General features: G+C 40.7%; 2 protein-coding genes and 1 long non-coding RNA gene across 4 annotated transcripts in view; 1 reads left to right on the top strand and 2 right to left on the bottom strand.

The window, feature by feature from the left end:
- LOC106567229 (prickle planar cell polarity protein 3-A) overlaps positions 1-4711 on the bottom strand; it is a 38140-nt gene extending 33429 nt beyond the window's left edge. Inside the window, exons 1-2 of the mRNA XM_014136269.2 lie at positions 4338-4711; positions 4141-4263 (exon numbers count right to left, since the gene is read on the bottom strand). Of these exons, the coding sequence (XP_013991744.2) occupies positions 4141-4182 (42 nt within the window). The 5' untranslated portion in view covers positions 4183-4263; positions 4338-4711. The remainder of the gene's footprint in view (positions 1-4140; positions 4264-4337) is intronic.
- An 858-nt stretch (positions 4712-5569) lies between these two features.
- Positions 5570-11795, top strand: LOC106567231 (uncharacterized). Its single transcript, XR_001320021.2, has 4 exons — positions 5570-5726; positions 9959-9994; positions 10080-10165; positions 10420-11795. It is a non-coding gene; the product is annotated as an uncharacterized lncRNA (long non-coding RNA).
- Positions 7323-16971, bottom strand: LOC106567230 (proteolipid protein 2). 2 transcript variants are annotated; one of them, XM_014136271.2, is made up of 5 exons: positions 16583-16965; positions 10413-10568; positions 10064-10162; positions 9801-9896; positions 7323-9698 (listed from the first exon to the last, which is right to left on the bottom strand). In XM_014136271.2, exons 1-5 carry the CDS (start codon positions 16658-16660, stop codon positions 9651-9653), a joined length of 477 nt encoding a protein of 158 aa, XP_013991746.1. In that variant the 5' UTR covers positions 16661-16965; the 3' UTR covers positions 7323-9650. The 2 variants fall into 2 exon arrangements, with proteins under 2 accessions (XP_013991746.1, XP_013991745.1); XM_014136270.2 differs by having other exon boundaries at positions 7323-9896; positions 16583-16971.
- Between the last annotated feature and the right edge of the window lie 8924 nt (positions 16972-25895).

Genomic DNA, 25895 nt, shown 5'->3' with positions numbered 1-25895 from the left:
AAGCTGATTGGGTGTCTATTACCAGAATGCAAATAAATTCACTAACTAACAGAGAATTTCAATAGAGGCTGCTAGCTAACGAGTGCACAAATTGCAAAGACAGGAAATCCATCTCATAAAGTTACAGAAGTATAGGTAGTATTTTTGGTGAGCTTGGACATTACAAGCGATGTGAACGAGAGACATTGTGCAAATGAACAAAGTTTTGACGCATGCTTGTCTGAAGGAAGAACAGTACTGGCTCTGGAGCAGTACGTGTACACGCTGTGTCTGTGCGGAGTCGCTAGGGCAACAGGCCTGCCTGCCAAGAAAAGGGGGGAGGAGCAGGTCAGCCGAGAACGAGAAAATCTATGCAAGGATATCAAAAAAGCGCTTTGACTTCTCAAACACAGCAGAAAGTAAACACTATATGATGCTCAGTCTCCTTATTAAATTTAGCCACTTACGTAGCTGACTAGCAAGGTAAACCAAATGCACAGCTGGACTCACCAGCTCCCACTTTCTCCCGTTGTGTTTTTTACAAAAAAACATGTGACTGGCTCAACTGTTCTGGGGAACTATGGTAGGCCCTAAGCTTCATAATGTAAAATAATATGACAGGTGAAATGAAGAACGCAATCTGCTTTATCTCCTAGCATATTGCATAAGTTGACTGCAGGTATTAACTAGCCACAAATATTCAAATGTATTGAAAAACTTAAAATAAATAGTTTTGACTGTATTGAAAAACCATCCTGTGGATTTTGCCAAATCCCCCTGTAAGCCTAATGTCTGTCCTGCAAATAGTTTATGTCTGAGACTGTATCAAATGTTTTCAACAGGTAGCCTGGCGGGTAGGAGCGTTGGGCCAGTAACCGAAAGGTTGCTGGATCGAATCACCGCGCTGCCAAGGTAAAAATCTGCCGTTCTGCCCCTGAGCAAGGCAGTTAACCCACTGTTCCCTGGGCACCGATGATGTGGATGTCGATTAAGGCAGCCCCCCGCACCTCTCTGATTCAGAGGGGTTGTGTTAAATGTGGTAGACACATTTCAGTTGAATGCATTCAGTTGTACAACTGACTAGGTATCCCGCTTTCCATTCAATGCCCTTGTTAGCATTCGCTACGGGATTGTACATGTACTTGTTAGCATTGCTAACCTTCGTATTACAGAGGCTCAGTGGGGTTTGAAAATAACCCCCCTTGTGTTCAGTGCCAGTATTACTGAATATCTCGGGATGGAACAAGGTCGGTATGACAATCTATATACTGCCCAAGCCTATACTGTATGTCAACTGCATACAGACGTTTGTTTGCTTTTGCGATACACTCAATTCCCTCTACTGTACTATACAGCAGGTGTAGTATTTCATTATGTTGTCAATAGGGATTTTCATAAGAGAACTACAGGGATAAAATGTTCAGGTAATAATGCTTGTATTGCTTCCTGAAAGTTGATCCTCTCTTTGACTATGAGAGGCTGACACCAACCAAACTCACTTGGCTTACTGTGTTGTCTTGACTTCAAATCACCCTTTCAAGTAATTCATGCCAAAAGTGAAGAGGCATAATGTTGCAGCTATTGCATGTCTCAACTACTTGCATGTTTAGCTTGCGATAGGAGGATTGCGTCAGGCTATTAAAATTATGCTGACTAAAAGCTTTATTTACATTTTTTAAGCTCCTGCAGAGGAAAGGAGACGCATGCTCCCCTGCATGTGCCTTATGGCAATATTAACTGCCTTTAAAAATAAATAAATAAATATATATATGTATATGTCAGATGTAATGTCCAAATAACACTTCCACAGAAGTTCTTATAGAACAGATACTGTAGTTACAGAGTAGTCATGAATGCAGACCATAGTGTGGATCAGTTGTGTGTGATGAGGTTCACAAGCCAACCTTCCAATATAATTACAGTGGGATTCACTTTTAAAGACATTGGAAATGCTCCAAGTCTGATAGGAGCCAGATGTCGCGTATATCAACAGCTACACTAGTCCTCCTTGACTGCATGGTTCAACTAAAACATGTCCTCCCTGGCACCATCCACACGTGTAAACTCAAATGCTTTGGCATGTAAATGTTCTTAAATAAATAAAGACTACATTGTCTTTGTGCAATAAGTGTCCGTACACATATATACATACATGAGTGCAGGGGCGGAAATCCCGGGGGGGACACGACCCCCCCATCCTGGGAAAAATATGATTTGTCCCCCCCAATATATCACTGAAACATAACTATGTAATTTAAATAATATTAATAATACGCAATGAAAGCAATTGTGCTGATTATAGACACTTAATAGCGTGTTTTTAAGTTTCAAAAGATTGCGACCCCCCACCCTTTGCCTCACAATGTTTTGATCCACTGCCAGTTCCTTAGTTGGCAAGGTAACAGAGGGGTCGTATCTACTGTCTGAAAGGCACTCAATGAACATAACTGACGTGAGGTTAATCCAGTCAGCGCACACACACTAGCTGAATATGCAGAGCTAGTGCGCAAATATTAACTATTAAGCTAGCTAGTACCTATTCCATTTATGTGGCGTCGTCAAAGATGGAATCTTTGCTATCGTCAATTTATTCCAAGATCAGCATTCAGATGATGTAAGTTAGTGCTTCAAAGTCCCTGTGATAAGGTTAGCGATAAACTGAAGTCCAAACTGAACAGAATTACACTCTTTTCTACCATTGTCTTAAATATATTTAATGGTCTCGTTGCAAAAGCTAAATTGTCGCAAGGGAACTTTTATTTATTTATTTTATTTCACCTTTATTTAACCTGGGTAGCAAAGATTATAGCAAACACCTCTGAAACGGAATTGGTGCTCGCTAGCTTTGCAAATTCAGCTATTGTTGGAAGCCAGCCAATATGAAACAAACTATTAAAATTACAAAAGGTTGCAGCATATGTTGTGTAAATGGTGAACTCATACAGCTGTCAACTCTTGTCATTTTAATCCGTTTCACATTTGCTAGCTACCTTTTAGATCGAAGCCCAAATAGAATGATTGGAGATGATAGAAGCCCATCTCCTACTGTAAATAACCTACACACTGTGTGTGTGTGTGTAGCTAGCCAGCCAGCCAGGTAGAAAAATGGCAGAAAAATAAGACGGACATCAGAGTATTTTTCAATACACCAAAACGCATAGTAAGAACCCTAGTAGCCTAATATCTCAAAGACTAGTTGATAAAATGTTCATAAGAAAGAAATGAAATTCTAATGGAAATGTTTCACAATGATGTCATTAGGCAGAGCAGGCAACAGATGGCACACAGACAGCAGAGTTGGGGACAGATATGCAGGGACAGACTGGCAGAGACAGGGAGTCTCAGGTAAGTTTGTTGAGTCTTTGTTTGGCAAGATTATGAAAGGTTCTCAATTTTTTTGACTTGTAAAATGGGAACATAATTGGAAAATGCCATGGATACCCCCACTCTCAACTTAAACTGGTGACTGAACTAAGATTTGTTAAAGGCAATGGTATTGCTGTTGTGTAGTTTTGGGTACCGGTAGTTAGGAGTACGGCAAACACCTTATTTCTTTGGTTCCTCAATATACATTTACCATATTACAATGTAGGCTATGTGTTACAGCACTACTTTTGGTGTCCCCCTCAGGAATTGCTCTTGAGAAAATGTAATGCAATTATCCCCTCCAAAGTTGATATCAGATTTTCGCCCCTGCATGAGTGTCACAGAGCTTCGGTGAGGGGTGGGCTATACTCCGAAGTTGTCTAACCCTAACCTGTGCAGGTAAATGCCATTGACGAAGTGACCTTACGCCCCTCCCACGCAACCACGATTCAACTCGAGTCATAAAACAAAGAACAGAATTTCTGTAAACTAAATCAAGGGAAGCAAAGCAACTTGTCAAATTATAACATACAAAAACGCAGAGCATAGACAGGCCTATAATCAAGCCGATAACAAACAGTAAAACAAATACATAGGCTAATCAATGTTGGCAGAACAAAATAGCCTAACGTTATATATTTACTTGCAACCTACTCGATAAACTTTATAAACGCTATTCATTGTAATTAAAGGTATTCTAAACGATGCAAGTACTTTCCAGATAACAAGATACCATGGACTACAAAACTACAAAACAATGTCATAACATACTGTAGTTCTGGCGGATCTACTTACCGAGCGATTCGACCTTCGCTTTTTAGATCCGCGCGTGAACATGTCGATGGTTCAAGAACAAGCGGCTTGGTTGTTTCCAAATAGTCCGTTTTTTAAAAATAGGTTGATGGATACAGGAGGCATCTGAATTCACAGGACAAAGTAAAAAATATGTTCCAATAAATCGCGTCCTACATACAGTACGAACTTGTACAAACCTCCTCTTCTTGGAGTTTTACGCACAGTCGACTTGCTGGAGTTGTCTGAAAATCACTGACGCATACGTAAGCACCCTACACCTAGATGACTGCACTGGTTTTCAATGTCTATTGACCGCACTCATTGAGTGGAAGCCCACTGCGCTGTACGATAGTTTTACCTTCGCAACACCGTCCTCCTGCAGCTCTTGTCCCGGCCCAGACGGTACTCTCCTCAAATTGAGGTTCATCATTTCCCATTTGTTACCATGTTCTTCTTCATGCGGTTTCCTAAAAGAGGCTGTGTTGCCTATTGCTGCTTTTACAGGTCGGAGTGCGGATTGCACATATTTGTCACCGCAACTAAAAGCCGAATGGGAAAAACTGAAATTTCACCACCATCTAACCCTGCACATATACACTCTTCCCAAAAACCCACCACTACTTTAGCCGTAAATAATCCAACACCAGGCAGTTGGCCTGGGAGGATGGAACCCCTTCTCTCAAAACTTCATGTGGATCTTCTGCATTAAAATCGTTCATTACCAAGTATTTCTCTGCTGCTGCAACTACCACATATATCTTCTGTGATTTCCACTCCATCAGTGCAGTGCAGTTGATCACTCACTGGGGTGCTCCGAGTCGACTCACTCACCCTTAGGCTTTTCTCTATTCTCTTCATTGCCTCAGCATAGGAAACTGTTGGCCCCACTTGAACTCTGGCAATCTCAACCTGTCTCTCTCTCACAGGACACTTCGGATCCCCAGCTGCATGGTCACCCCCACAGTTGACACAGTGCTTTCTCTATCCCAACTGTACACTCCGTCTGACTATGCCCTCCTGCACATTCACACATTGTGGGATCTCCCTTCTACACACTGCTGTAACATGTCAGAATCCTTGGCAACTAAAGCACCGAAGCGTGTTCGGAAAATAGGCCCTCACAGAATAGCAAATACAAGGTAACCTGACCTTATCAGGTAGAACCTCTGTGTCAAAGCTCAACAAGACAGACAGGGTATTCTGTCTCGCCATTGCCACTGGGTCTGTCTCACCAAATGGCAGGTGTTACAAACACTAGAAATATTCCTTTCCATTTGATCCACCTCTACTGCACTGATCACACCTTTTAGCGGAGAGCAAAGCACACCACAGGTTGAGCCCCCAGCAGCGTCACTAGAAGCGCCCACTTCCTCTGAGAGGCGGATGCACACAAAAACAATTCCACTTCTCGAAACTGTCACAGATTTAACCATTACCAGTTTGTCCTTTACCCAGCTTGACACAACATATGGATCAGCCAAAAAGCAGGAATCCACTGTTTCCAAAAAAGTCACTCCTACCAAAATCATCTCTGGTAGGATTCTCAGGGCAAACATTGGAAGACTCTACCACACCTATTCCCGCAGGTAGGCCCACTACATCTTGGACTGGGTTAACTTCAGAGCTCTAACCATTGCTGACTGACTCCATTTTGTGATCATCAATGTTCTCAAGAGAGCATGAAGACCTATAAGTAAGATTACTTGGTTTGTAATCTGGAGATTTAGGTATGTACTCCTCGAACGAAGGTGTATGCACAGGAAAAGCTAAGAATCTCTGATCTAAGCAGCGGCATTCTTACGCTTTCGCGTCCTCGCAACCTAATCCATCCGTTACCAAATGTGCAACACAGAAAACAATCGGACTTCCTAGCAGTCAACATTTTAAAGGTGGAGTGAACCACAGGGCAAGGTAACATGCAATGCTGTGCAATGTCAATGAGACAATTATGTCACCTTTAAAAGGATATCCTACTGTTATCCATATGTCTAGACTACTAGTACATTCATTTCCATGATTGATTTTACTATAGGGTTGTATTGACTTATTTTTCATCTCCACATTCTGCCTGGGCCCAGTTTCCCAAAAGGCTATGTTAATGATAGGAGCACTAAACGAATAATGGAAAATCAATTAAAATGAGTGGCATTATGGACAGTACACCACCTCAACATTCAAATCGGCCAAGAATACCAAAGCTCTTCCCAATGTCGGCCTTATGTAATCCTCAAAAAGGTCTGTGGTTTAGAATCCCATTTGGTCTATCCTCTGCATTCAGGTACACTGGTGTCAGACTCCAAAACAATTCCTATATGGTCACAGTTTGAGGAAGCCTTTTGAATGACAATTTGGAATTGTGACTGCAAATATATTTTGGAACATAGAGGAAAATGTATCTGGCTACTCAGACTAGACTCTAGATGAGGAATGGGCAACTGGCCCCTTTGTGGGCCCACGGATCAATTTCCAAAAACCCAAAAAAGGAACTCAGTCGGGGTCTCAACTTACTTTTTGAGAGTTAGAATAGTAGAATACACAAGGTGAAATTTCAAAATGTAGTGTTGCATCAGCAGTTTTTCTCTTGTTATGTCAGTCACTGACAGTCACTCAACTTGCCCATGTCAGCAAAAAAAATGTTTGATTGGTCAATTTGTAAACATGTCGAATTACCGACCAAGGGGCCCCTGTTGATTTTGATAGTCACTCTCACTCAGATATCATATTAAAAAATGAAAACATTTCTCTCCATCCTATAAAAACATTTTTAGAATTGCAGGAAATTAGCTGTAAATCTGCTAATTTTACTGTGGGGGTTCAGATCAACCAAAGACTCATAGTGAAAGGGTGTTTGTTTACCTAGTTCACTGAAAATGAAACAAAATATGTTATCTAGGTCAAGTGAAATTCTAAACAAACATTAGTAATTATTCATAGTATTTTGCAGCATTCCATTTTATTGCTATTAGGCCTGTGTGAGAACAAAAAAAAAGAAAGTAAAGAATGAGCCCTGGTCAAGTTCCAATTAGAGTGTAGCTGCTTCCATCTAGTGGTATCTTAAGAGAGAGCACTCGGATCCTTGAACTTGTGAGTGTCACAAACCAGTATACACAGTTATTAGTAAGTACTATGTATATAACAAAAATGTGATTATACAATGTGTAGACACGTTGTTATTAGAGAGGTTCCTAATTGTATAACAACTTGCTTTTATTGCGCAAAGCATTGTGTATGCCTCAATATTTCAAATACACACAATAGTATGACAAAATACATTAAAAACCTGTTAGAAATAAAACATTAATGGCAAATTCTTCCTTGAGAAATGTACTTTATATTTTGGAGATAACATTTACAAAAGATATTACAATTATAACATAGGCATCCTGAAATGGAACCACATAACTGATCAAATGCCCTTCTTTGCTAATTAATTGCTCATTCTAAATCAGTTGTTTTTCTACGAGTCTATAATCAAAATATGAATGTTTACTACTATAACTGCATACAAACTGTCTAAATACTTTAACAAGGGTGCACTGACTGAGGTAACACTTCTCTTGTACAACATTAAATGTCGTTAAAATATCTTATCTACCATTGGTTAAAAAACACACAAAGAAAAACTGGTAAGCAACCCACTTGACCTGAATTAGATTATTTCAAAACCAGGATAATGAAAACATGTTATCCCATTCTTTTCCTACGGCAAGAGTACTCATGAGAAGTTCTTTGGTGGCAAATGAACATCAAACCTTACTATGAGTGCAGAGTTAATTGTGGCCAGTAGGCCTTACAGTGCTAGGTAAGTAGAGAAAGAAGCAAAACAACAACTAATGCAACTAAGGCACTACAAATGTTTCCAGCACAGGAGGCTGCTGAGGGGAGGACGGCTCATAATAATAGCTGTAATAGAGTGAATGGAATGGTAACAAACACATGGAAACCATGTGTTTGACTTTAATACCAATCCATTTATTCCATGCCAGCCAGTACTAAGAGCCCGTCCTCCCCAATTAAGGTGCCTTGACTAAGGGCTAGATTCTATAGCAGATCCGTGCTAGCAGACTCCCGCATAGCGGTTGTTTTGGCGTGTCGGAGATGGAACTGCGTTAGAGCTGTCAAATCCACAAGCGGCTCCTTGTGTTAGCTTATCGCGGACCATGCCATTGGATGCAACGAAACCAGCCAACTTTATAATCCGATAAATCCCATGCAGCCACTTTACAAGTTCGAACACTCGAATGCGGGATGTTTCCATTGTCTATATCTCGATTTGACTGAGACTAGAAATCCCCACCATCCAAATTAACATGAAAACATGCATTAACCTACACTTTCTATCACCATTTTGAACTTCTAACGCAGTAGGATTAATAAGGAAGGAAGTGGTTTGTGACACACAAGAGCAGCCTTTCACCTATTTGTCAGCTCATACTGCAGTGACACCTCCAACATTTGTCAAAACATCCGCTATGCCGGTTAACACTCGATCTGATTGAATCGAGGCCTAAGTGCAGGCGAAATTTGGCTTAATTCAACCAGCACAATTTGAATATATTACAGTGGGATATGGAGAGGGTGTCACGAGTGCTGTCTTCGAATTCCCTGTCATAAATTAGACAAGGCGCAGCGTGCCGGTAGTTCCACATATTTTATTGTGAACTCGAACAAAACAATAAACAGGTGAAACTGAAACAAACATGACGTTCTGGGGCTGCACAAAATCAAGATCCCACGAAAACACAGGGAAAAACAGGCTGCCTAAGAATGGCTTCCAATCAGAGACAACGATAGACAGCTGCCTCTGATTGGAAACCATACCCGGTCAAAACATAGAAAACAAAACATCGAATGCCCACCCACCTATCACACCCTGACCTAACTAAACAGAGAACACAGCTCTCCTAGGTCAGAGCGTGACAGAGGGCTATGACGCTGAGGTGAAATTATGACGACAAAGAGAGATAGAATGCCATTTGTACCAAAACCATTGATGTTACATTATGATGTTATATTAATCTGAGCACCTCTATAAATGTAATGCTACAATCTAATTTCTAATATAAACCAACATTTCAACAGTGGATGTAATTCAACAGAGACATCTTTTTACACAATAGTTCATTACATCAGAAAACAAATGATGTACTAGTGTGAAAACTGACCAAAGCTTTCCACCTCCTTATGCTGCATAATACTTACATCTTTCCCTTTTTCACCAGACTAAAGATTGAACAATGGGACGGTAGAATTGTACACTGAGACTGGAACAGCGGTTGTCAAGGGAAGCCCTCCTGGAATTTACATGGTTCTTTTGAACATACTGATCTCAGTGCAGTATAACATTATCCTCTCTGTGTCGGCCGTACTGTAGATGTTTCTCTCTTCTGACCCTAACATTGGTTCATTTCTGCTATTAATCTCTTCATTTGAGCATCAAACTTCCTTCCAACCTGCTGCACTTCTTTCACTGCTCATTGTCAACTCGTCCTGCACAAATGTCATTTTATTTAATAGGCTAAGTTGGGGTTTATCTTCCAGTGCTTAAACATTGTCATCTGGAAACAAAGCAGGGAATAGAACAAAGGAAATTAGGTGAGGAAATGTCAAAGTCCAAACTGTAGTTCAAAGCAAAGCTGCACCTTGTCCAAAATACCAACCAGTGAGCGCTGCAGTATCCTATTTGTTGCTGTTGATGACAAGGATGATGGTGTAGACATCATAGGCAAACAGGATCCCAGCCAGCAGGCCAAACACTTAAGGGAATGGAATAACGTTTCATCTAAACAAAATCTAACCACCAAGTTCTACTTTTCAGTGATGAATAGGGCAGAAGGATTTGAGAGCTGAAGAAGTAAGTCATTTGAGATGCTTTCATTTGTATCTATTCAAAAATCTCAGGGTGGTTAGACATTTGACTCACCACTCCTGCAATACAGGCGCCATCCCCTGCTCCATGAATCAGAGACATCAGAGAGGTGATGAGGTACAGGCCTGTACCAGAAGAAGCACGCAAAAGATCCTGGTAGGAGGAGACTAACATTAGTGAATGATTGTCCTTCTATAGGCACTTGGAATGTCCTTGTGTTACTGTTTGTTTTTATAAATGTATCTATAATTTATGTTTGTGTGTTTCTTTTTCTCTCTGTGTCTCTCTTTCTGTGTGTGTGTGTGTGTGTGTGTGTGTGTGTGTGTGTGTGTGTGTGTGTGTGTGTGTGTGTGTGTGTGTGTGTGTGTGTGTGTGTGTGTGTGTAAACATATACTGTACTCACACTCCAGACCCAGTTGACCACCTGAATGGACTTGTCCATTTCCATCATGAAGATGACAAAGAAGATGATGGCGGAGACCATCTCACAGATGGCCACCACAGAATAACCTCCATAAAATGACGCAGCACAGCAGATTAGGATGATAAGACTGATGAGCTGAAAGAAAATGATAAAAAAAATAATATGGGGGGAAGGAGAGAGAGAGAGAGAGAGAGGAAGAGGGAAAAAGCAGCCTGTGTGGAAATACTTGGTGCAAAAATGTTAATAAAGGTACTTAGCAAATGCCAAATCTGTGGTACACAAAAATAGCTTTTTGGCTCAATGCATCTGTAGCCTAATTACTTGACCTTGAGATGTTAATCATAGCATTTCCTTTTAAGGAAATCACTGCTACTTATCCAGGAATCCTTTGAGAACGTCTCGCTGTAGTTTACAACAAACTGACAATTAGGTTCCATGTAGAACCCTCTGTGGAAAGGGTTCTGCACAGAGCCCAAAAAGGGTTCTACATGTAACCAAAAGGAATCTGCCTGGAACCAAAAGAGATTATTCAAAGAGTTCTCCTATGAGGACAGCCGAAGAACCCTTTTTGGTTCTAGATCGCACCTTTTTTTATAAGAGTTTAGGCATTTACGCCAATCAAATCAAAATCAAATCAAACTATTTGTCACCTGTGCCGAATACAACATGTGTAGACCTTACCGTGAAATGCTTACTTACAAGCCCCTTAACCAACAGTGAATAAAAATTATTCTTCCAGTTCGAAGCAGGTAATCGCTGTTCTGATGTCCAGAAGTTATTTTCGGTCATAAGAGAGGGTAGCAGCAACATTATGTACAACATAAGTAAAAAAATAACTTACAAACAACGTGAACAAACAAACAAAATAGCACAAAGTCAGCCATCCCCTCCAGCGCCATTGTACTGTTCAGCAATCAGTTTAGTAGTTTATATCACACTGACAAAGACCCCAGTGTTGGGGTTGATATTTTTTATCCTAAAATGTTTGGATGTCTTTCTATGAAACTGTAATTTTTAATGGTGAAACTGCCACGCCCGTTTGTGATAGTACAATAACAAAGAAGTTGCTGTAAACACTGTTTCTTCCATTCCAGTGAAATAAGGTCAGTGTAGCGAGTACATACACTTGGAAAGCCCACAGTGTAGCACCAACACCAGCCTGAACTGAATCCCTCTATTGTAGCTGCTGTGGAGCTATGCTTCTTGGTGGGTAATTCAAATACAAAGATGACAAAGATGTTCCTGAGTGAGATGTTAAGGGAAGATATTGTAGTTTGTCAACTTTGCATGCAATTGCAAACCTACCAATCGTTCATTGATTTGATGCATTCCAAAAATATTTATTAAAATTGGTTGTGTGAACTGCGTGGTTTGGTATGCATTATTTAAATAATCATACATGGATGATTTGTGTTTTGGTCTTTTTAATGAAATACTCTGTGTAAAAACAATCAAATTGTCACAATCACTGTCCTCGAACTCCCTGTCATAAATAAGCCAAGGCGCAGCGTGCCAGTAATTCCACATCCTTTATTTAGAAGTGAAACCGAACAAAACAATAAACAGGATAAACAGAAAGAAACGTGACGTTCTGGGGCTGCTCAAAGGCAGCTACACAAAAACAAGATCCCACAACTCATGGAGGGAAAAAGGGCTGCTTAAGTATGGTTCCCAATCAGAGACAACGATAGACAGCTGCCTCTGATTGGAAACCATACCTGGCCAAAACATAGAAATAAAATACATACAATGCCCACCCCATATCACACCCTGACCTAACTAAACAGCGAAAAACGTCTCTCTCAGGTCAGGGCGTGACACAAATAAAAACAATCAAATTCAGGCTGCCAAATCACCTTGACTACAATCCATTGTGCAGCACCAAGGAAAAGGTAATGTGTTGGCCATAGAGCAGTAAGCCAAGCTAAGGTCAAAAGCATGGTAGTAGCCCACAGATGATGCAATAAACTCTTTCCTGGAGTTTATTGTCTTCACATACATCCTGGATAACTGGATACCAATTTCACGGTATCCAATTGGTAGTTACCATCGCTGCAACTCCTGTACGCACTTGGGAGAGGCAAAGGTCAAGAGCCATGCATCCTCCGAAGCACAACCCAGCCAAGCCGCACTGCTTCTTGACACAATGCCTGCTTAACCTAGACGCCGGCCACACCAATGTGTCAGAGGAAACACCATACACCTGGCAACCATGTCAGCATGCATTGCACCCAGCCTGCCACAGGAGTCACTAGAGCATGATGGGACAAGACCATCCCTGCCGGCCAAACCCTCCCCTAACCCGGAAGACACTGGTCCAATTTGCACCGCCCCATGGCTCTCCCGGCTGCAACAGAGCCTGTACTCAAACCAGGATATCTGGCAGCACAGCCTTAGACCACCGCGCCACTCGGGAGGACCATTTATCACCCAACCTATGACCTAAATCCAATGACATGGTGAAATGGTTTGTTGATTTCACGTTGAATTCACATTAGTTGACAACTCAACCAAATATAAATCAAAACTAGACATTGAACTGTAGTTTGTGCCCAGTTGGTTACCCCTTGCTTTCTAATATGAGTAGTATTTTCATTTCAATTACAATTTTCTTATATTAACTTTCTTATATTAATCAAAGTTTAGAAACGATGACATGCTGGGTGATTCCTCAACGATTTTCTTACATTCATTTATTAATATTGAAAATATAAACATGAATATTGAAAGTATACCATTTTTGGGATCTCTGTTATTTGTAAGCATTACCAACAGAGTGAATGTGAAAATGGATTCAAAATGGTTGCCCTCTGCTAATGATTTGCAGGATGTGCAATGATACAAGTAAAATGAGGGCTGTGATTGGTTGCAATGCTGACTATGCCAATTTCTCTGTATAAAATGGGCCATAACTTTAAACTAGCAGAGATCCCACTCTGGAACTTTGATATGCCCATAGAGTATATTATGTTCAACAATATATTGAACATTTGCCAAATCAAAAATGGTATATTTTCAATATTAATAAATGAATGTAAGAAAATCATTATTGAAATCATGAGGAATCACCCAGCATGTCATCGTTTGTAAACTTTGATCTTCAACCTAAGTTGTCAGCATTTGACTGTTGGGTGGCAAATGAGGGGACTGTCACGCACAACACCACATTAAAAGTGACAGTTGGAAGATCTTAGGCTAACCCTTGGCCTGACCCCCACCCCCAAGATCACATGGTTCTCATTCCAGGTCCAGTTCCTCTAAGTACACACAACTGTCTGAAATATTTAAAATGGCCCAATTTGTTATCATACTATGAACAAATCAATGGTATAGCATCATGTACATACTCATAGATCTGTATATGTTGCAGAATAGTGTAGTAAAGTAGTATTAGGCCTCAGCTAAGGTCATTATGCAAACCAAAATAGTATGTCATCATATTGGTCTATTCTAGGGAATGATATTCTATTTCTACAACAGACCTTCCATTCATAGTTCGTTCTTGGGCTCCTGGGTCATTCTTGGGCTCGGGTAATATTTCAGTCCCTCTGACTTTTTATTTTTTAGTCATTTAGCAGACGCTCTTATCCAGAGCGACTTACAGTAGTGAATACATACATTTCATTAAAAAAATTGTCCTGGCCCCCCGTGGGAATCGAACCCACAACCCTAGCATTGCACACACCATGCTGGCATTGCCAACACCATGCTCTACCAACTGTGCCACAGGGGGGCTTTTATCTTATATTTCAAGTATTGGGTCACCAAAATGACATTTTTAAAGATTTTGTATATACATTGAAATGTCCTGTATAATAAATTGAAATAAATATAGCATTAATTTAAACTTTATTATTAAAAAAATCTTTTTTTTTTAACTGACACTCAGAATTGTGTCATGTCCCCCAGGCGTTTCACTTAATTTTTACTTGGGAAATGACTATTAAAATGTGCATATAATGAATATCATTTGCTATTAATGCAAACATATATTTGTGTTCTTTTGTTGAGAAAGTATTTTGTTAAAAAAAATGCATGATTATTGATTAAAATCATACAATTTAGCTCTGTCCCTCAGTCTACACTCAACCCCGTCACAACAACCAAACTTCCCCCCCAAAAATGGTCACGCCAGCCTTATGTGCCATCATTAACAGGAAGTGACATCATTCAACAATTTTCAACTGCATGGTACAGAAACAGGCAGGTAATCACATTCTTTTATATCTGTATTTTGTTGTTTTTTAAAGTCAGGTGGGGATCGTCAAGCTGACCAACTTGAAATAAAGTTGGAAAACTAGTATTTATCTAAATTATACTTTAACCCATAAAAATATACAATCTATTAATTTCATGCACACCATGTGGTCTCCTGTCCTTCAACACATGAGGAGCAGAGGCCATTTTGAGCCAAAAAAACTCAATCCCGTCAAATTCAACCCCATCACGTTTCATTGTAAAGGGGTAGTAAACCTGTGACAGGGTTGAGTTATTTACTTTATTTATGAATATTCTAAACAAATGAATTATTCAATATATTATACATTATATCGTGTTTATATTCACTTATAAAACATGCTGTAATGTGTTCCATGTGAACAAAAAAATATATTTTAAGGCAGGTAGCCTAGTGGTAGGAGAGTTGGGTAAGTCTCTTAACTTCAGTTGTTCCTTTAAGTGGCTCTAGATCCTAAATTACTCAAGGATTATAGTGTATACATGTATATATTCTAAGAATATTTGATTTAACGTTATCCATTGAAACATCTAGGGAATGATGGCATCCACATCAGCAGCAGAAAGAGAAAGGCAGTGTCGATCACTTCAAAATGCCGACCCAGAAAATACCTTGAGAGAGAGCGTCAGAGATGGAAAAGAAATGTTGAGGCAGAGAAAAAGAACAAGATCAGTGATGTAAGTGAGAGAGACCGGTGTCAGAAATGTAAACATAGGAGAACAGCATACAAAAGAAGCATGGAGAGGAAAGGAGCACTGAGGAACTTGACCCTCCATGAGACAAACACCTTGTGAAGAGTGCCGATGTTGAACGTGCGATGGAGGTGATGCCAAGCCCGATAAAAGCGGTGCCCTCCATCATGAGAATACACCAGGTCATCACACTTGCTCCTGGTGAGCTGATGTCTGGTGATATCAGCTGCATTTGTTCAACAAAGGATGTAAACTTTACATGCTTTAACACACAGCACTTCAGTTTCAGGCAGAAGGGCCTGGCTGCTCCAGAACAGCCAGCCAATGAGGAAAATCCACAACCCGTGGACGAAATCCATTGGGGAAATCCAGGTCATCTTGGGCAGTGGTGGGTAGTGGAATACGATGATGACCTTTATCCAGGCATCATCTTCGGCACGGATGAAATGAGTGTACAAGTGAAATGTATGCATCGTGTAGGACCAAACAGATTTTTATGGACTTCTCGAGACGACATCCACTGGTATCAGTTTGATGAAGTCCTTGAGCTGATTCCACACCCACAGCGGGTGACATCCCACGACGTACTGTAGAGGTTGAGAGAGATGTGTGGGCCATACTCTCAGGAAGAAAACCATGAATGAATGAATATGGTGCTCCTGAGGAGAGGGATAGTCATGCTGACACTAGTACTGTAGTTACAGCTGTTCTAGCATTCTAAATGCCCTTGGAAAATGTTCCTACAGTTTGATGACACGTTGAACTTTTCTGATGAAACCTGTTGAATGTTATTAATTACTCTAATGCCTGATGTGTTTTTATTTGTTTCAATATTTATTGCTATAGGCCTATCAAATGTAGGGCAGATTATTCTAAATATATGTAATGTCCTTATTACATTTCATTGCAGACAATGAAATGCAATATTTTGGGGTAAGTCTCGGAGGGATTTCGATAGTAAACTAAACTAGTTTATATGGAAACCGATGTGTCTCTTCAACACTGTTACTGTATTCAACCTGTCACTCTAGTCTCAACCCCGTCACATGACAACATTTGTTAAATAAAATGGCAAAGATGAATAAATATGAATTTAATGTCTTCTGAGCTCAGTCTGAAATGTTAAGGACAATCCCAAGAAGATTGCAGTAAATGTAGGCTAATTTACAGCACTCTTTGTGTGAGTCTCTGGCTATAACAAGGATATGGAACAAACTTACTATTTCTGCGATGAGAATAGTTCCTTTTAGGGTCTTGCCGTTCAGATTTTCCAAGCAACCCTCATCCATATCAGCCATAAGTAACTTGAATGCAACTTTATAGTTTACCAACTAATTATAACGGCTCTATTTCCCTTTGCAAGGTTGCAGAACTCAACGAAGATACAACTTTGTAGCTAAGTTAAATTCAGTAGAAAAAAAGCGGACTAATGTTGTCTCTTAACTGCAGGGTTTTCTTCTCACCAAGTTGCAACTATTTGGAATGAATGACTAATGGCAACCTCAACTTCCTGGATTTAGCAAAACTAGGTCAACAAAATAGGAAAGTGCACTTTCAGAAATGCCATGCACGCCTCGAACTCAATCATCAAGTCTGCAGACGACACTACAGTGGTAGGCTTGATTACCAACAACGACGAGACGGCCTACAGGGAGGAGGTGAGGGCCCTCGGAGCATGGTGTCAGGAAAATACTCACAAACTTTTACAGATGCACAATCGAGAGCATCCTGTCGGGCTGTATCACCGCCTGGTACGGCAACTGCTCCGCCCACAACCGTAAGGCTCTCCAGAGGGTAGTGATGTCTGCACAACGCATCACCGAGGGCAAAATACCTGCCCTCCAGGACACCTACACCACCCGATGTCACAGGAAGGCCAAAAACATCATCAAGGACAACAACGATCCGAGCCACTGCCTGTTCACCCCGCTATCATGCAGAAGGCGAGGTCAGTACAGGTGCATCAAAGCTGGGACCGAGAGACTGAAAAACAGCTTCTATCTTAAGGCCATCAGACTGTTAAACAGCCATCACTAACATTGAATGGCTGCTGCCAACATACTGACTCAAATCTCTAGCCACTTAACAATTACAAATTGGATGTAATAAATGTATCACTAGTCACTTTAAACAATGCCACTTTATATAATGTTTACATACCCTACATTACTCATCTCATACTGTACTCTATACCATCTACTGCATCTTGCCTATGCCGTTCGGCCATCGCTCACCCATATATTTATATGTACATATTCTTATTCATTCCTTTACACTTGTGTTTATAAGGTAGTTGTTGTGAAATTGTTAGATTACTTGTTAGATATTACTGCATTAACATCTGCTAACCACGTGTATGTGACCAATAAAATTTGATTTGATTTGAAGACCCACTGGTTGATTCTTATTTATAAAACCCTCTTAGGCCTCACTCCCCCTTATCTGAGATACCTACTGCAACCCTTATCCTCCACATACAACACCCGTTCTGCCAGTCACATTCTGTTAAAGGTCCACAAAGCACATCCCTGGGTCGCTCCTTTTTTCAGTTAGAATGAGCTGCAAAAAAAACACAAAAACTGGACAGTTCTATCTCCATTTATGTCCGACTCAATCATGCCATGGACACTCATGGACTATGGGACACTGTTACTGACTGTTGTGGCTGCTTCATGTGATGTATTGTTGTCTCTACCTTCTTGCCCTTTGTGCTGTTGTCTGTGCCCAATAATGTTTGTACCATGTTTTGCGCTGCTACCATGTTGTGCTGCTACCATGTTGTTGTCATATTGTGTTTCTACCATGCTGTGTTGTCATGTGTTGCTGCCTTGCTATGTTGCTGTCTTAGGTCTCTCCTTATGTAGTGTTGTGGTGTCTCTCTTGTCGTGATGTGTGTTTGTCCTATATTTTTATTATATTTTTAACCCTAGCCTCTGTCCCGGCAGGAGGCCTTTTGCCCTTTAGTAGGCCGTCATTGTAAATAAGAATTTGTTCTTAACTGACTTGCGTAGTTAAATAAAGGTTAAATAAATACAAAATAAAAGTATTCTGCCAGCAGTGACGTCACTTTCGTATTCTTTGAGGAAACCTTCAAAACAGAACCCCCAATGCAATACACTGTAATAGACTATACATGGGACACATATTGTCTTGTAGATAGAACATGTCTACCTGTCTCAGCTGAAGTGGGTGGGCAGTACTCTGTAGGATCTCTACCAACCAAATACAGTGCATTCAGAAAGTATTTAGACCCCTTGACTTTTTTCCACATTTTGTTACATTACAGCCTTTTTCTATGGATTAAATCGTTTCCCCCCCTAATCTGCACACAGTACCCCATAATGACAAAGCAAAAACAGTTTTTTAGAAATGTTTGCACATTTGTAACAAATTTCAACTGAAATATACATTTACATAAGTATTCAGATCGTTTGCTATGAGACTCGAAATTGAGCTCAGGTGCATCCTGTTTCCATTGATCATTCTTGAGATGTTTCTACAACTTGACCAGCATCCACCTGTGGTCAATTCAATTGATTGGACATGATTTGGAAAGGCATACATCTGTCTGTATACTGTAAGGTCCCACAGTTGAAAGGGCATGTCAGAGCAAAAACCAAGCCATGAGGTTGAATGAATTGTCGGTAGAGCTCAAGACAGGATTGTGGGAAGGGTACAAAAAAATGGTCTTGTACATATCCAGTAGCACTTAGTTCTCCAGCCCCTCCATAGACCCCAATGCAATGCACTGTAATAGACTGTATATGGGATACATGTTGGCTTGTAGAGAGAAAACGTTTCTACCTGTCTCAGCTAAAGTGGGGTGGAAAATACTCATTAGTGGTTAATTGGTTAGTTTTGGAGGGGGACTGTGTAGTACATGCCCAGCAGCACTTCGTTCTCCAATACTCCACTGTTGGAGCTAGAAACACAAGCATTTCACTACACCCACAATACGATCTGCTAAATATGTGTATGTGACCAATAAAAATGGATTTGATTTAATGTATAGTCTATTACAGTTTTTTGCACTGGGGTCTATGGAGGGGGTGGAGAATGAAGTGCAGCTGGGTATGGACTACACAGTCCCCCTCCAAAACTAACCATATGCCTAGAAGGCCAGCATCCCGGAGTCGGCTCTTCAATGTTGACGTTGAGACTGGTGTTTTGAGGGTACTGTTTAATGAAACTGCCAGTTGAGCACTTGTGAGGTGTCTGTTTCTCAAACTAGACACTCTAATGTACTTGTCCTCTTGCTCAGTTGTGCACCGGGACCTCCCATTCCTCTTTCTATTCTGGTTAGAGCCAGTTTATGCTGTTCTGTGAAGGGAGTATTACACAGCGTTGTACGAGACCTTCAGTTTCTTGGCAATTTCTTGCATGGACTAGCCTTCTTTTCTCAGAACAAGAATAGACTGACGAGTTTCAGAAAAAAGTTATTTGTTTCTGGCCATTTTGAGCCTGTTATCGAACCCACAAATGCTGATGCTTCAGATGCTCAACTAGCCTAAAAAAGGCCAGTTTTATTGCTTCTTAACCTGTTGGGGCTAGGGGGCAGTATTTGCACGCCCGGATAAAAAACGTACCCGATTTAAACTGGTTACTACTCTTGCCCAGAAACGAGAACATGCATATAATTAGTAGATTTGGATAGAAAACACTCTAAAGTTTCTAAAACTGTTTGAATGGTGTCTGTGAGTATAACAGAACTCATATGGCAGGCCAAAACCTGAGAAGATTCCATACAGGAAGTACCCTGTCTGACAATTTGTTGTCCTTCTGTGGCATCTCTATCGAAAATACAGCATCTCTGCTGTAATGTGACATTTTCTAAGGCTTCCATTGGCTCTCAGAAGGCACCAGAAAGTGGAATGACGTCTCTCCAGTCTCTGGGCGAAAAACAGCAGGAGATTTTGTGAGTGGTCAGGCTGAGAACAGTGACACTGGAGATGCGCATTCATGTGAATTCTCCATGTTTTTCTTTCTCTCTTTGAATGAATACAACGTCGCCCGGTTGGAATATTATCGCTATTTTACGAGAAAAATAGCATAAAAATTGATTTTAAACAGCGTTTGACATGCTTCGAAGTACGGTAATGGAATATTTTGAAATTTTTTGTCACGAAATGCGCTCGCGCGTCACCCTTCGGATACTGACCTGAACGCACGAGCAAAACGGAGCTATTTGAATATAACTATGGATTATTTGCAACCAAAACAACATTTGTTGTTGAAGTAGAAGTCCTGGGAGTGCATTCTGACAAAGAACAGCAAAGGTAATCCAATTTTTCTTATAGTAAATCTGAGTTTGGTGAGGGCCAAACTTGGTGGGTGTCAAATTAGCTAGCCGTGATGGCCGGGCTATGTACTCAGAATATTCCAAATGTGCTTTCGCCGAGAAGCTATTTTAAAATCTGACACCGCGATTGCATAAAGGAGTTCTGTATCTATAATTCTTAAAATAATTGTTATGTATTTTGTGAACGTTAATCGTGAGTAATTTAATAAATTCACCGGAAGTTTGCTAGTTCTGAACATCACATGCTAATGTAAAAAACTGGTTTTTGATATAAATATGAACTTGATTGAACAAAACATGCATGTATTGTATAACATAATGTTCTAGGAGTGTCATTTGATGAAGATCATCAAAGGTTAGTGCTGCATTTAGCTGTGGTTTTGGTTTTTGTGACATATATGCTTGCTTTGAAAATGGCTGTGTGATTATTTTTGGCAGGGTACTCTCCTGACATAATCTAATGTTTTTCTTTCGTCTATCGTTGTCTCTGATTGGGAACCATACTTAGGTAGCCTTTTCCCACAGGGTTGGTGTGGGTAGTTGTTTTCTGTTTGGTGTGTTCACCTGACAGAGCTGTTGCGTTTTGTTCCAATTTGTTTTTTTGATTCAGTGTTCAAGTTATAATAAACATCATGAACACGTACCACACTGCGCTTTGGTCTACTCCTTCTTCCACAGACGACTGTTACAACACTGTATTTCTGATCAATTTGATGTTATTTTAATGGACAAAACAATTGGTTTTCTTACAAAAACAAGGACATTTCTAAGTGACGCCAAACTTTTGAACGGTAGTGTACATGTAAATATTACCTCAATTACCTCGACTAACCGGTGCCCCCGCACATTGACTCTGAACCAGTACCCCCTGTATATAGCCCTGCTACTATTATTTTACTGCTGCTCTTTAATTATTAGTTACTTTTATTTCTATTTTTTACTTAACACTTATTTTTCTTAAAAATGCATTGTTGGTTAAGGGCTTGTAAGTAAGCATTTCACTGTAAGGTCTACACTTGTGTGAATTCGGTGCATGTGACAAATCAAATTTGATTTGATTGCATTGCAGTGAATGGAGTGGGTGGAGTAAGGAGTCACCAGCACTCTGTATTAAACCTGTTGCCCAGCATAAGAGACCCATCCATAAACATTTTGCAGACTCTATTGAGTAATTCAAATAACACATATTTCTATTTCATTAAAAGTGTTTCCTTAAATATAGGCTACACACTATTGTTCAACATACCAGTATTTGTGTAAACTTTCCAAATAAATGCTGGTATAAATAGTACAATATTAAAAGTGAAATAAGTGAAATGATCCATCAAAGGTGGTTGCAGTGCTGTGAAAAACAGTTGTACTGCATTAGAGTGCCGTTTTTTGATGTTGATATTCCCAAAGTTTAGCATGTCTTTGCAGGGGTACTCTTATCCGTGATCGTGCTGCCAGCACAATATCCTGTTGCTAGGAGAACCGGGCCGTGGCTTTTTAAATTTTTTATTAAGGTTACTTTCAGAAATTCCACGATGTAACAGTGAATTAGAGCAACAGTTGCGGAAAAACCACCCTCGTGAGTAAACAAATATGCTTAGGTTTGGTGATGGGAGGGGGTTCCCCTCGCCAACCCTACCCACATTTCTAGAGAAAAGTAAAATATAGGGGGCCCCTACCCATATTTCTAGAGAAAAGTGAAACATAGGGGGCTGTTTGCGCAGGAGGGTTTGCGCAGGAGTGTCATTCAACATGGTTTCAAATCTAGTGGGTAGAACCAGAAAGCAGTATCTATCCTATGCGGTTTTTGTGTGACAAGCCTCTGCTTTGGCAACAGCGTCGACTATGTTCTTGACAACTAGAACTGCCTATTGATAGGCTACTGGTAGGCCTGAAAGTTGCAGGCTATAAAGTCACTTCCCTTATGTGCCCAATAGTACTGTTGTTGCATACTTGTCGGGCACATACGAGAAGCCACATTATAGCGCGCAACGTCTTACCCAGGGGGATGTGAGCAGTTGTTTTTAGAGCAAACAAGACTGGGAACAGCTGCCGCTATGCTTAGGGATGTATGACACATGATCATTTATAAAATGTGTTATTTCACTTAGGTCTGCTTTGCTCTATGCAGAATAGAATAGTATAGAATTGGAATAGGAATATAATAAAACTTTGTTGTTTATTGATTGTTCATTAAACCCAAGTATTGGACGATTTAGAATTATTCCTGTATTTATTCAAACAGCTGAGATTTTTTTAAACCATATTAAAAATGCTTTGAATATTTTACCAACACTGATTATGAAAAAACATTCATTGCGTTTCAACTGTAGAATTCTGGAAAAGAGAGATATCATGCCATCATGTGGCAAAGCAGCAGAACTACATGTGTTTACAAGTAGCAGAACTGCATGTGTATGGAAGATGGTGACGTGTGCCATGTGATGTAGACTTGCCTCGTAGTAGGCCTACTTAACTTATACCCTCAGTGAACCTCATAATGAGCTCCGGGCACTGCTGAACATCAGCACATAGAGTACAACTGTGTTGTTTATTGATTGTTCATTAGTGAGAGGTGAGAGTTGTGAAGGCCTTTGGGCCCAACAAGTGGCGGGACTCTTTGAAGCCCCATTTAAGGCCCCCTCCCGCTGTTCAAAGACCATCCACTGGCATTTTCTACAAGAAATCTGCCTCCAGAAATAAAAGCTTCTCCCAAGTGGGTGTGACACCTACTCCCATTGCCTGCTGAACTGCTGCTTGGATTCCACCTGGCGTTCTGTTCACCGTCTGCCCTGGCCTGCCTCCCACTGTCTAGTACAGGTACCCCCACCACACCCACCCCCCCTCTCCCGAGCTTTCGCTCGCCTCCAGCACACATGCACTGTTGGGGCGAGTGACTCTGAACTTACAATGGCTAGCCCCAAGTCGTTATATATATATTTTTTTTCTTGTTCATTTTGCTATTTTGCTATTTGCCTCATGACTCCAGCATTCTTTGTTGACTACGAACTTTCTTTACCAGACCGTGGGACAGACTAAGTTTGTTCCCACACTCGGGAGTCTGACTCTCTATTGGTTACACAGACTTTTGGCCTCCCGTCCTATTCTAACCACCTCTCGCCAGTTTTGTTTTCATGTTACCTGATGAAATTGCTGTACAATATGATCTTGTTGCCATCTGATGCACATTCAGATGTCATAAATCAGCACTTCAGAGCTCTCCCTGTCCTATGCCGTGCCCTGATTGTATTACTGTTGATGATATGTGGAAATGTGCATTCACACCCTGGCCCATCTACTGTCATTAGCCCCAATTCTGACTTGTGCTCTGATCTGATCTGCTTCACTGATTTCTGTTCTCGTAAAAGCCTGAGTTTTCTGCACGTTAACACTAGAAGCTTATTACCTAAAATGGATGAATTGAAAGTGTGGGTTCACAGCTCCAATCCAGATGTGTTGGTCATTACTGAGACATGGTTAAGGAAGAGTGTTTTGAATACTGATGTTAACCTTTCTGGTTATAACCTTTTTTGGCAACACAGATCTTCCAAAGGTGGGGGAGTGGCAATCTTTACCAAGGATCACCTTCAGTGCTCGGGTGTCTCCACCAAGTCTGTCCCCAAACAATTTGATTTGCTGGTTTTAAGCATTAAACATTCAAATAGCTCTTTGTTGACTGTTGTTGGGTGCTATCGTCCCTCATCAGCGCTGGCCTGTACCCTACCTGCCCTAAGCTCTCTCCTGGCCCCTTACACTGAGTCTGAATTTGTCCTGCTAGGTGACCCAAACTGGGACATGCTTAAACCACCTGACCAAGTCCTAAAGCAATGGGACTCCCTAAATCTTTCTCAGATTATTACCAATCCCACAAGGTATGACTCCAAACACCCAGAAAATGCTACTCTCCTCGATGTTATCCTCACAAATAATCCTGATGGATATCAGTCTGGTGTTTTCTGTAATGACCTTAGTGATCACTGCTTTACAGCCTGTGTTCGTAATGGCTGCTCAGTGAAACGACCTGTTGTGATTTGTCATAGACGCTTGCTAAAAACATTAATTGAGCAAGCCTTCCTTCATGAACTGGCCTCTGTAAAATGTTATAGAATCAGCTTGATCCCCTCTGTTGAAGATGCTTGGACCTTCTTTTTTAATATTTTCAGTGTTATTGTTAACAAACATGCATAAAGAAAATGAGAATTAAAAACAGGTTCAGCGCCTGGTTCGAACGTGATCTTGCAGAGTTACGCCACCTCAAGAACTGCATTTGGCGAAAAGCTCGGCACACGCATACTCAGGCTGACTGGCTCTGGTTCAGGCAAATGAGAAATAAGTGCACTCAGGCTCAAGTTAGTGATAAGAGAATTATCTAATGAAGGTAAATGAATCAATAATCCATTATGAATTAGTAGTTATGTAGCATGGATAATAAACTGTAAGTCAATGTGCATAACGTTAGTCCAATCAAGTCTAGACATGGGTGTGTGAGAGATTAGGGTGTGTGTGAGATTAGGAGCCTTCAAGGTTCTCCTAATCTATGGAGAAAGGAACAGGCAGTGCTGGAACAGTGGTGGGAGGTCAAGGAAGAGATACTGTTCACCTACTGTCTGTGCGTATGTGTGTGCATAGGTTATCTACGTTTGGGTGGGGATGTGTGTGCGTAAGCGGAGAGAGAGGATAAAATTAACATCTTGCCTCTGAGTCCTTGCCTAATTATTAACCCAGTGTTTTACAAACCCTGGGGATTAGTCAAGGCTTATTGATTGTTCATTTATAGCATTAGGATAGAAAATTCCTTTGACAATTGGTCCGTCGAGCTCGGATCTCAATATCTGCTTCTGTCGGTCCAGGAAGACACCGAAACCATGCACGGGCAGATGAAATATCTGTAGATCAAAGACCTGGCCCCTTGCTAAGGGTTCTTTACAGGCCGGTGGCAAACTGGTATGCGACAGAGGCGGTGATGAAATTTTACCAACATTGAAACCTCAGCTGCAAAAAAGAATAAGGTCAGTGCTCTTTATTCACGGATTTGGGGGATAGCACCTGTATGATTGCATTAAATGTTGAATTGACTGATGGTGAGATTGAAAGGCGGGAGTGTTTATAAAGGATTTTAATGTACTCTGGGTGTTAGAGCCTGGTATATTCTAGGGGGTTTATATCTGGTGACCTGTCTTTATGATTTTGTGTAGAGAAAAATGTTTTAAAGGCAACCAAGTATTCTTTGCAAATGGAAGATA

The sequence above is a fragment of the Salmo salar genome, chromosome ssa13 (genome assembly GCF_905237065.1).
Source record: "Salmo salar chromosome ssa13, Ssal_v3.1, whole genome shotgun sequence".
NCBI lineage: Eukaryota > Metazoa > Chordata > Actinopteri > Salmoniformes > Salmonidae > Salmo > Salmo salar.
The sequence above is the reverse complement of the archived record's forward strand: the minus strand, read 5'-3'. Positions and strand labels throughout refer to the sequence as shown.